At 34.7% G+C, this 11,776-nt stretch overlaps 1 protein-coding gene across 3 annotated transcripts in view; it reads left to right on the forward strand.

Moving 5' to 3' along the window:
• The first annotated feature begins 1,129 nt into the window (after positions 1 to 1,129).
• LOC139977333 (fibroblast growth factor receptor 2-like) overlaps positions 1,130 to 11,776 on the forward strand; it is an 11,926-nt gene continuing 1,279 nt past the window's right edge. Inside the window, exons 1-14 of one of the 3 annotated variants that reach the window (XM_071986617.1) lie at positions 1,130 to 1,230; positions 1,330 to 1,671; positions 3,723 to 4,049; positions 4,882 to 5,019; positions 5,555 to 5,579; positions 5,824 to 5,903; positions 6,445 to 6,594; positions 7,091 to 7,201; positions 7,706 to 7,905; positions 8,317 to 8,436; positions 9,090 to 9,201; positions 9,781 to 9,877; positions 10,063 to 10,165; positions 10,727 to 11,776. The exon at positions 10,727 to 11,776 is cut by the window's right edge and continues 1,279 nt beyond it. In XM_071986617.1, coding sequence (XP_071842718.1) covers positions 1,173 to 1,230; positions 1,330 to 1,671; positions 3,723 to 4,049; positions 4,882 to 5,019; positions 5,555 to 5,579; positions 5,824 to 5,903; positions 6,445 to 6,594; positions 7,091 to 7,201; positions 7,706 to 7,905; positions 8,317 to 8,436; positions 9,090 to 9,201; positions 9,781 to 9,877; positions 10,063 to 10,165; positions 10,727 to 10,756 — 1,893 coding nt within the window. In that variant the 5' untranslated portion in view covers positions 1,130 to 1,172 and the 3' untranslated portion in view covers positions 10,757 to 11,776. The remainder of the gene's footprint in view (positions 1,231 to 1,329; positions 1,672 to 3,722; positions 4,050 to 4,881; positions 5,020 to 5,554; positions 5,580 to 5,823; positions 5,904 to 6,444; positions 6,595 to 7,090; positions 7,202 to 7,705; positions 7,906 to 8,316; positions 8,437 to 9,089; positions 9,202 to 9,780; positions 9,878 to 10,062; positions 10,166 to 10,726) is intronic. The other 2 variants (XM_071986618.1, XM_071986619.1) reach the window with 2 other exon arrangements.

Here is an 11,776-nt window from a genome sequence, read left to right on the forward strand (position 1 = left end):
GAAATTACTAGCGATGTCATAAAGAAAATTTGCTCGGGGAGGGGTTTGCGGTCGCCCCCTTCCCGAAATTGTTATGTCCCCAGACGACTCGGTCGAGTTCAAGTACATTAGTGAGAGAGGAAAAACGGAAACGTCAAAAATGGAGTTGTCGGGGTAAAGGGGTAGGGTGAGGCGCACACCCCCTCCGTAATCCTTGATCTGTCACTGGCTACCCTGTGTATATAATAGGGATCTTTCTCTTCCCGAGGCCTTGGCTATCTTCTACTCCCTCCTTTTCTCCTTTTTCTCTCTTTTTTCTTTTTCTTTTCTTTTCTTTTCTCTTCCTTCCTCCCCTCCTTTTCTTTTTTCCCCTCCTTTTCCCTTTTTTCTTCTCTTTTTTTTCTCTCCTCTTTTCCTTACCCGGGGGGCGCGCGCCCCCAACGCCCCCCCCTGGATACGCACCTGGAGACACCTACACGGTTTCAACAACGCTGTTAACCGATGTAACCGCAATGTGAACCATTTACCCTAGTTTCCTTTCTGAAAGCGGAACTAGGACCAATGCACTAGTGTTACTTATTACGGACTGACTGAGTCATTTACCACATGGTATATATAGATGCAGCTGAATTAAATATATTATTTTAGAGAATGTAGAAGCTGATGCCCTATATATATGCATAATGCCGAATGTTGATTGGTCATATTTATTATATGATCAACACGGCACGTCAACTATTGCACCTGAGCAAAACTCATCAGTCGCTCACAATGTGGACCTTAGCGTCACTGTGTAAAATACGCAGGCTTTCTCTCACAATTAAAATAAGTTTAACAATGGTACTTCCTGGTAATTCGAGAGTAATCGACATCATACCGATAAGAATGGTTGTGGTTTCTTGTAACATAATACTTACTATCATATTATGATATCCTTATGCTTATGCAGAAAGGAGAAATTCTAACTGTGAAACCGTAAGTTGTATTTTATTGTTTAGGTAGGTTCCCAGATGTCAGCATCAAGGGTCCTTGCGTAAGCAATGATAGTTTCATATGCACAGTGGAGAAATAACCTTTCCGAATTTTAAAAGTAACTTTTTCTGTCGATTACACCCGGAATTATATTACATATATTTAAACAATCGTGCTTGTAAAATCTCCATTTGTAATTTGATCTCTCAATCAGCAGTAATATGGCTTCTGAATTATTTACACTATTTTGCTTCATATCAGCCATCTTGATCTCGTTGAGTATGTTTTTGTTATTTTCCACTCTGATCAAGCAAAATAGTGTATAATATCACAATGTTCTTAATATAAAAAAAAAATGTTTCATTATTTCGGTTACAGATATTGCATCTTCACACGCTCAACTGACGACTTGCTTCCAACAAGAAAACGTCTTGGACATTGTCAAGACATGCCACTCTGAAGCAGGAGGCGATGTTTGTCTTGTGTGTCCGGTCAAGTTATCCTCTACAGCTGATGTCCTATGGACACGTGGCAACTCAAGCATTTATGCAGGTACTAATAAACTCGTTCGAGATGTAAATCTCCGCATAAACTCGTGTAGCACAGACTTGTCATCCTTACGAATCAGCAACGTAACTATTAAAAATGTCAACGAAAAGTATTATTGCCAACGTATAACCAACGCTGAATGGAATGCTGGGTTTATCCTCGACATTATTGGTAAGGATGAATTTTTTTTACACTATATAATTTTCATTTTTACATGGTAAGCCTACTAAACTAATTGTCATCGTTCGTTTTTCTTAAATGAAAGTAGTTGTAAGGTCTTATGACATCAATAATTTACATATACCATTATGGTATATGTGGTATGTCCTGGAACAGAAAAAAAAAATGCATGGATTATTCAAGGTATGTATTATATAGTTGTAACTTTTTAGTACGACATTGGTAATAATCGATGAAGACGTAAAAGTTCTAAAATGTAAAGCAGAAATAGTGTTATAATATGTAGTATTAACATTGGTAGCTAACGAATAACGTTGACAAAAACTACATTTTCCATAAGAAAAGTAACCACATTATCGCTTCAAGTACAGTTAACGGGTCGTATATTAAAGCAGTTGTTGCCACACTGGGTACTTGAGACCAATAAAATAAATTTCAATGTATGCAATATTCGCAATACTACGAGGTACTAAATTAAATGATTTTTTTCTTGTTTTAAAGTTAGACTTAGAGTTATAAAGTTAAGAAAAAAAAAAGAAAAACAAAAGAAGCAAAACAATAGCTGACGGATTTCCATTTGTTAGGTGTAACCAGGAATGACATACATGGTTAGCATGACATTTCTCAAGCTATGTCTTTTGTGTTTGTAACGTCTTGCTAACTATTATGACAGAATCCATCAATATATGAAACCATATAGTATGTCTTCGAAATACATCTACACTATAAATATCACACTGGAGTCAGAGATATTTGTTATGTACAATGAATGATTCAATGTAAAAGCACTGGCGGATCCAGGGCCTTTGTTTGGGAGGGGCCAAAGTGGCATTAGAGTGATATGGGGGAGGGGTCTAAGGGGAGGGAGTGCCCCCCTCCCCTTTGGAAAATTTTCTATTGCTGAATGCCCTCAGATGCAATTTGGTGCGACAAAAGTGTACAATGGTGATGTTAATTTACTTCTAAAAAAAATGTTTCCTAGGTGTAATTTTCTAAAATATTTATAAAACAAAGTTGGGATCATCTTTCTCAAGAAATTTTATTTCTCATAGGTTATAAATTCTTACAACCTGCCTGTAACTGCAAAATGGTGTTTAACTGTAAATCCTCATGCTCATACATTTACATAGCTCCCAACTCTTGAGAAGGCAAATGCTGGTCCATGCCACGAATCGCCGTCCTGGGGGAGGGGTATAAGGGGAGGGGGACACAGGGGAGGGGGTGTCCCCCTCCCCTATTGAATTTTTGTGGAATCCTGTTGATGCCTACATGTAAAATGGTGGCACTTAGAAAGGCTTTTGTCACCCAAAATTTTCTGAGAAATATGCATTTTTTTGTGTGTAACATCAATAAATTGAATAGTAGGTGATAATTCATTCTTTCCCGTGGCATGAAAATGTTCGCTGCTCGCCCCAGTTCAAAGGTTCAAATGATGCTGTTAAGGAGGTTTTATACTCTATTATGCTAAATGCTAAAGAAGTGATAGTTGCTAAGTCAAAATTTGATGCAAATTTGTTTATGTATACTTGACAATTACAATGCGGTTTTTTCGGACGCTTGTGCGGGTCAGCGGGTTTGGGTGTTAGACTGCGGGTCTAATTCCCGCGAATTGCGGCTCAGTTGGGAGCTCTGCATTTAATTTTAAACCAGAAAGCGAAAAGGTTTAGACTAGTCTACCACTGCTATTCCTCTCGATTTTTTAATTTCCAATCATATGATTTAGCGGATGTTCGGAAACACTTTTTGGCTCACCTTTGGGGGGGGGCCATGGCCCCCCTTGGCCCCCCCTTGGATCCGCCAGTGTGTAAAAGCAGCCGATGTCACACTGCTACCCAAATAATCATTGTTTCCATATATGTGATTATCGAAATATTACGAGGTACTAAGTTAATTGTAAGTTATCCTTGTTTTTAAGGTAAATTTCGTTCTTTATAAAAATAAATAGCTCTCTATATTCCCTTGTTAGGCGTGTCAATTTATAAAAAAGAAACAAGTTAGTATGGAAGGTTTCAAGTGATGTTTTCAATGTTTGCAAATTTTAGGTAAGCCCGTGGTAACTATCACTAAAGAATCCATACATGCATCGGATAAAGACGTTCAAATTCTAATGTGTAAAGCAGATGGTGTATTAGAACCAATAACCTTAACCTGGTTGGTGAATGGTAACGTTGAAGGAACAGACATTTTCCATAAGATAAGTAACCATAGTGTGTCTTCGAGGTACAGCCTCACATCGGTGGCGAGAAATGTCTCATGTACAGTGGATGGTTTGCACATCAAAACAGGTTTTGCCACATTGGTACTGGAACACCGACACAGTGATGCTAATGACTCTCATGAATTTTATGACTCTTCTGATGACGATAGTGGTAAGAAAGGAATTGCAGCTCATGGGTATGAATTTAAGTAAAAATGTCTTGATATGATGTACAATCGTATAAATAAAAAATATAATCGTATAAAATAGCGTGCGTTACTAACAGGATTAATGCACGATCGGGGGATAATGCAAGCGATGCACGAGGGCGGAGCCCGAGTGCATGCAACGATAGCATTAACACCCGGAGTGCATTAATCATGTGAGTAACGCACGCTAGACCGTTGATTAACCCCGTTCATTCATACGCTACCATTTGTGTGGGGGAAATATCATAAAACAAAACATTTTTGGTTACATATAACCAAAGATTTATTAAAGTGATGACCCGTAATTTTACCGTGCGTTACTCACAGGATTTTCTACGGTCAGCTGACCTGAATGGACCAATAGGATTTAGGAATCTTTACTAAGTATGAATGAAGTACATTTTAAACATTCATTAGTATTAAACATCATGATAACAAATTGTCATACCAAATTATCTCATATACATTTAAATAAAATTGCATGAATAAATTATACCTTTAGACAACCAATTTTAACTTGCTTTGTTTAAATGTTTGAAGTTTGACTTGATATGATATCATATATATTTGGGTGAAGATAATACGTCAACGTCTGCAGTAGATATGACCAATTCTCGAGAAACCTTAAGTTTATGCAAATAAAATTCAACTGGTTGATAATCACGTAGTGAAACATCTAATTTTCTTGTATTTTTTTTTTTGAAGCTGTTAAATTAGTGTACTAAGTGACATTAAGGTAATCTGACAACGATAAGATGTCCTGACATATGGAATAATACATGATGCATTATTTAGATTACATTCTAGAAACGACTTCCGGCACCGCCCCGGTGAGTACAACGAACATCCTAGTGCCAATGTGCATCCTCCTGATACTACTGTCCGCATCAGCCATCGTGACTGCTATTGTTATCTCAAGAAAGAAACGATTAAGTAAATATGTTTACTTTTATTTCGTAAATGTTTATAAATAAAGGAGCAACTTTTGTGCTTGTAATAAATGTCACTTAAAATTTCCGGGGTAAAATGGTAAGCGAATCAACGATTAATATGTTGTATTTAAGATGCCACATTTTATATCTTGTTCTAAATTCTATAAATTCTTACACTCATCGATACGTAATAAAACAGCCCGTCTTACAGACGGAAATTAAATATACAGTAACGGAGCATTAGGGATTGTAAAACAACGTGTAACATACATACATATGAACAAAAAATGTTCAATATTAAAAGTGAACAGTAAATGAATGCTGCATTGTTTTGTAACGCTATCCAATTTTTCTCCTTTTTTATACTCATGTATTTCGAGTTTTATTTTAGGTAAAGTTAAACCTCTGGGGGCCCTCTTACCTTTTACACATTCTCTCACTCAATATTCACTAGTGTCATCATATTCTTATAGAACGTTTGTTACGTCATAGCTTGATAACTTGGTTTCTCGTCCTTTCTTTTGTACCCTGTAAAGAAAGGAGACGGAGAGACAAAATGGCGTAAGTACTTCAGAAATTTTCTTTGTTGCAACACATGAACTTATAATCGTCTGTTAATTATGACCTAGACTATCGCCTAGACTATGGTGTTATACGTCGTGATAATATCGCAATTTGTTTTAAGAACCCCCCCCCCCTCTTTTAAACCGCCACGTGCTTAACAAACGCATTTGTTCCATTCTTTTTAAGAACACGCCAAAAAATCAATTATTCGAAAATAGTACAATTCTGGAATATTCCACAGACAGCCTTTGCCAAAACTACCGAAGCAAGTGGATGAAAATGAGGAATACGTGCTGTACGACACTGTAAAGAACGAAGAAGGTTATCTACGTATCCATCTCTTGAAACATTCAACCAAGTCTACTTTGTTTGGTCATTGTGGATCATACTATACTGTTATGATACCGGTGAACTCAACAAAGACGTTCCCTTTTTCGCTCACCGATGACCAAGAAGTTCCTAAAGAGAAGTTGTGCAGGGTGTACCTACTAAATATCGTCAGATAATGGCACCGCCTATCTCAACTTCACTTGATAGAAATTCCTTTGTTAAGAATTTGTTATTAGTAATTATTCTGCAAGTTTGGTCTTGTATAATTAATTCCTTTGTCATATCACGAAAACAAGTTGAACAAAAGTACTTTTTTTAAGTGAACAAGAATGAACTATATTTATCATGTTTGTGTTGATGTAAGATACACTAAGTTATATGTAACACATTTCAATGTTCTTACGATTGTCAGAACCATTGCAAGTTATTGATCTCTGTTACCACTATTCATATAAATAAATATAAATTGATTATATTGATAAATTGATCATATATTTTGACAATAGACATAAATACATTCTCTTGTTCACAGATTTTGTGTACTTTTATGGTGACAGTGTTGTTTACCATCGAACCGATATTGTACTTTCTAAGAGTTTGCCAAACTCTGGACGAATGATGAGATGGATCGGCTCGTTTCAAAATGCAAATCGGCCTGCTTTTGTGGCAAGCACCTTACACGGTAAGCGTATTGAAGGGGTTATGCAAAGGAGAACCACGGGGTGTTCGTGAAGCAATTCCATGAGGTGTTTTCCGATAAATGTTCAAGCGAATCGCTATTTGAATAATTGCACTCACAGGAAGAGTGAGATTGAGTTTATAGTGCTGCTTTTGCCGTTAAGTGTTCGTGCAGATCATGTATAAGCAGGGATGTTTTTGAAAAGTCCGAATTGAATTGTTTCCTTACCTTTGAAAGACGAGTCTTTTATAAGAATTATAATTAAATAATAACTTTTATATGTTGGTACTTGTACATGTTGGTACTTGTACATGTTTAATGATATTAAAACTCCAAACGGAACATCGATGTGTAAATGTGTTAATATCGATGTGTAAAGTTAGGGTAGCCTACGCTTGTGTATTTTGAAATCATATTTTTTTTAAATATATGTAACATTGTTACAACAGATGATTGTTGAAAAGCATACATTGAGATCTTTTCATTTAATTTTGCACAGAAGATGCTTCTAGGAACGATTGGTGCGAATTTCGAGTGTTCTCCCAATACCTCCGTAACATGCCTAAGCATATGAACATCGTCGATATCGTTGGATGCGATACTGAAAAAGGTTAACAAAATACAGTGTTTTCCCCAAACATAAATGACAAATTTGATGTGAAGAATTGAAATATGTACTATTTTTATTGTCTATCTCGAAGATAAATGAATAAATAAATAACAGTTAATGTCACTATCACATTACACCTGATATTTGAATTGTGATCAGTTCTTATATTACTTATTTAAATTTGTTCCATAATGCATTATGTGTTACATATAACTGATTTTATATCATACTTTTATAATAATTAGTTGCCAGATTTGTATGACTCACAAGTTCCCAGAACAAACTTAAATTGGTTCAACACATCAACAACGTGACAAATTGGGTAAACTTGGTAACATTATTATCGTAAGCTAGTAATATACTGCAAACAATTATTTAAGAAATATACGGGTTTCACGTCCTCATGGTTATAAGGACATACCAGTAACGAACCACGTCATTGCAATGCTTTCCTAATTATAGAACGTATTATACCTCTTTCCAAAACGATTTCTTTCGACACAGTGCCACACTATATTTACATGGAGTACCTGACAAATGGCACATTACTGGATTTCCTACTCGATACATCGAAAGAAAACGATTACTCGACTGCTATATATGATAAACGAATCAGACCATTTTCATTGACTCGAGATGCAAGGCAATTGGCAACATTTTCGTCTCAAATTCTGGAAGCACTAATGTTTCTTGAAACGGTTGATGTAAGTACAGATATTACTAAACGGCGGTTTTATGTATTTTAAATATGCAGTGATTCTTGTATGGAGTTAAGTATACAATACGTTAACATCTCAAGTAGGCTAGCTTGATACGACACGCGATCTACGGTTTTAGTATATTGTGAGGAATAACATTCGTGTTGCCATCAAAATAATATTCACTAATGAAACAAAAAGTAAACATCAGGTTCATCATTCAACAAATATTTCACTGCATAATTTCTTATTTATGCACCCTTGCCTATACCCGGGCTGGCAGTTCGTAACTTTAACACATCGAACAGAAAACTGTTACAGACATTAATGTATCTGTTTGCTTCATCCCCCCAAAATTGATATATTTCCTTTTTATCATATTTATTTGTAAACGTCCTTGTTCTTTTCTTACATTAGTGTGACCATCTCGGAATATGTGCCAGAAAGGTGCTACTGGATAACAATACCAACTGTAAATTGTACGACTTTAATCTATGTTCTGCAACAACGAAGATATTATCGAATATAAACCTCGAGGTAACGTTGGTGTTCATTATCAGTTCAACTGGTATAAATATATATAGTTGATTGGATGAGAACTATGAAGTGCAGAACCTGTGGAATGAAGTGTACTGATTTAGTTCAATAATAATGTACTGTTTTGAGATCTAAACTATTCAAAATTACTTTATGTTATTTTGACGACCTTTATTCCACAATATTCTGCAATGGAGTAGACAATGAATAGTAACAACGCTGCGTTTGCCTTTAGTTGAAATATTAAAATACTTATTAAAACTGTGGATAGGAGATAAATTACCGTTTCTTCAAAATTAAGACCCGTTATATGAAAATTCTAATTTCGCCATGATCGATATTAGTTAGTGTGACGTGAACATAAACATTGACAATTGTATTGTGATATAGCATTTCATGGACTTCATCTTAGTAGTAATGTAGCCACAATTGCCATTCGAGAGAAGACCCGTTCAAGAAAAGTTGTACATTTTTATCCACAATTAATACAAAAATTGATGAAATGTTACGTCCTTAATGATTCACATTTTAGAGGATATTTTTTACTGTTCATGGCTTTCTATTTGCACTGGTTTGCCCCGATTAAGAAGTTTCATAAAAATTCAAATGGCTTAATATCAGTATGTGCTTAGTATGCTTTTTTTCTTCACCAGGTCAGCCCTTGCTTAAAGTGGTTTGCACCAGAGACCATTGTTAATCGGGAATATAGTCAGAACAGTAATATTTGGTCTTATGCAGTCTTTATGTGGGAGGTATTTTCAATGGGTAAGCTCCCCAGTGGGGTATTTACAACCTAATAGTAGGGAGCACTAAAAATCAAATAACCATTTATATATATCAATATATATATATATATATATATATATATATATATATATATATCAATATATATATATATATATATATATATATATATATATATATATATATATATATATATATATATATATATATATATAGATATATATAGATATAGAAAATAAAATAAAATATATATATATAGATATAGAAAAAGATATAGAAAAACCTCGTTAATTTATATATATATATATATATATATATATATATATATATATATATTAACGAGATTTTTATTATCGAGGCTTTTTATTAACGAGGTTTTTTGTCGGATGGTTCTATGTAAGATATTGAAAGATTCGGAGCACGAAAATTCAAAGTATAAACAAGATGAAACATTGTGTTTTTTTTAAGTTTAGTAACAATCATTAGACTTTCTGTTATGTTTGGTAAAGAGTAGGTTTAAAAGTGTGTCTTTTTTAAATATTTTGTTGTTGTTGCACATTCCGTCTTAAATGATACATTTCTGTGTTTGATTTAATTTAGGGAAGACACCATTCGAAAAGCTAGATTTAGAAGGCTTAAAATCAGCAATTAACATCCAGCCACCTCTTCCTCAAAACAACAACTGGCCGAACGTCATGTGAGTACTTACGTTAATACATATGCTGATTAAAGCACAACCTACATTTTAGATGGTAACGCTTTGATATTAACACATGCAGCATGTGCGTTGTGCATTAGTTGTTAACATATAAGGATTTAGCAAGGATTTCTTCCTGTTGAAATTTCTTTCCGTATGATTTTAATAAACAATTAATATTGCAGAAACACCGTGATAACGGCTTGCCTACGGGTTGATCCAGATACTCGCATGAAGGCACTTGAAATTCGGGAGTCCCTCGATCAGTTTCTTGACGAAAACAAACAGGTATTTACTTTTGCTGAGACAATTCTCGAAAACTCCGCCGAAATTCGTTTCGTTTCGTTTGTCTTTGTTATACTTATCAGTGAGCAGAGGCACAATTACAAAGAACATAAGTTGTATATTGAGTAGAATATGAAAAGAAATTGTACCTCAGAAATCCGTTTTGGGCTTCTAATTACCAACACTATATGTTATCCTTTACGACTACCAACGCCGCATATATAATGTATACAACTTTAATACGTCAGTGAATTAACGATAATAATGTACGTCGTAGAAGCAGAAAAGTATTTCATCTGGTTAGTATAATCACTGCTTTTTATCAAGAAGGTAATAAATCCATAAAAACATGACTTTTTACTCAGCTCATTGTCATTGCATAACACCATTACACACAACTATTTCCACATTGATTGTTATGCTCGACCAATATGAATACCAACTTTTCATTGTTTGCGATAAAAATGGATTATGTAACATTTAGCAATGTTATGTCCCAATAGATTCAAGAAGGTTAGAATCCTCCCAAGCCTCAAATTCATTTTCATTTTATTTGTATTTTAGGATGACAACGAATATAGCTTTTACCAATGATAGAACGAAATGACCACAAGTAGGATCATCTACCTTTGGAGACCTGTTTTTACACAGTCAAGCGTTCCGGTTTAATAATATAGTAGTTAAATTATAACGATATCTCCTTTGTTATTACCTACATAGGAGGATATATTGGTTCTTACGTTTCTTATACTATTGGCACCATTGACATTAGAAGACTTTTTTGGAGAAGATTATTTGTAAACTAAACTGATTTATACAACTCTAAATTTAATGTTTCTGATTATAGATAAATGGGAGTTGAGGGGTGCTAACTAAGCTAAGATGTACCTTTCTTATGACGTCACTAGTATGGATTATGTATGGTAAATACCTAGTCTTGTCATTTCATATTTATGATATATTTTCTTCCCGCGGTAGCATTGAACTCATCGGTATCGGATAGACTTCATTTGCAGCAAAGAATGATGTTTTAAGAACAATAAAGTTGTCTCTGGAATCTTTAGCCTATGGACAGCCTCGTTATGGTATATGTACCAATGTTATGCAACTTTTTTACTGATCTGACTCTGGCGAACGCTATGAAATATAATCATTTGAAATAATATCTTTACTTATTATCATAACTAATTATCATTTATCGTACCCTGGTCTTTGGTATGCAAATTTCCAAAATGAGGGACGGGTCACTGATGTTTGAAGGCCGAAATCTATTAAAGCGATTCACAACATACGAATGGCGAATGACACATATATGCCTGTACAAACTCGCATTGTATATAGTACATAATGTATAAAACTTACACCGACTAGCAATTTACCGTTAACTCAGAACAAAAATGATAAAACCGACATGATTGGATTTTGTGAGAACGGTTGGAAAGGCTTTGGGCGAGAACACTGTTTGCTGGTTTTGAGTCTGGTGTCAACGCATAACAGATATCATATTATTTATGTCTCCAGTACGTTTTGCGAAGGGATTTCTAAGCATTGTGAAAAGTTTATTACAATATATAAATATATATATATATTTATAGAGACCTTTCAGGATTATCT

Source organism: Apostichopus japonicus, chromosome 12 (genome assembly GCF_037975245.1).
Source record: "Apostichopus japonicus isolate 1M-3 chromosome 12, ASM3797524v1, whole genome shotgun sequence".
Taxonomy (NCBI): Eukaryota; Metazoa; Echinodermata; class Holothuroidea; order Aspidochirotida; family Stichopodidae; genus Apostichopus; species Apostichopus japonicus.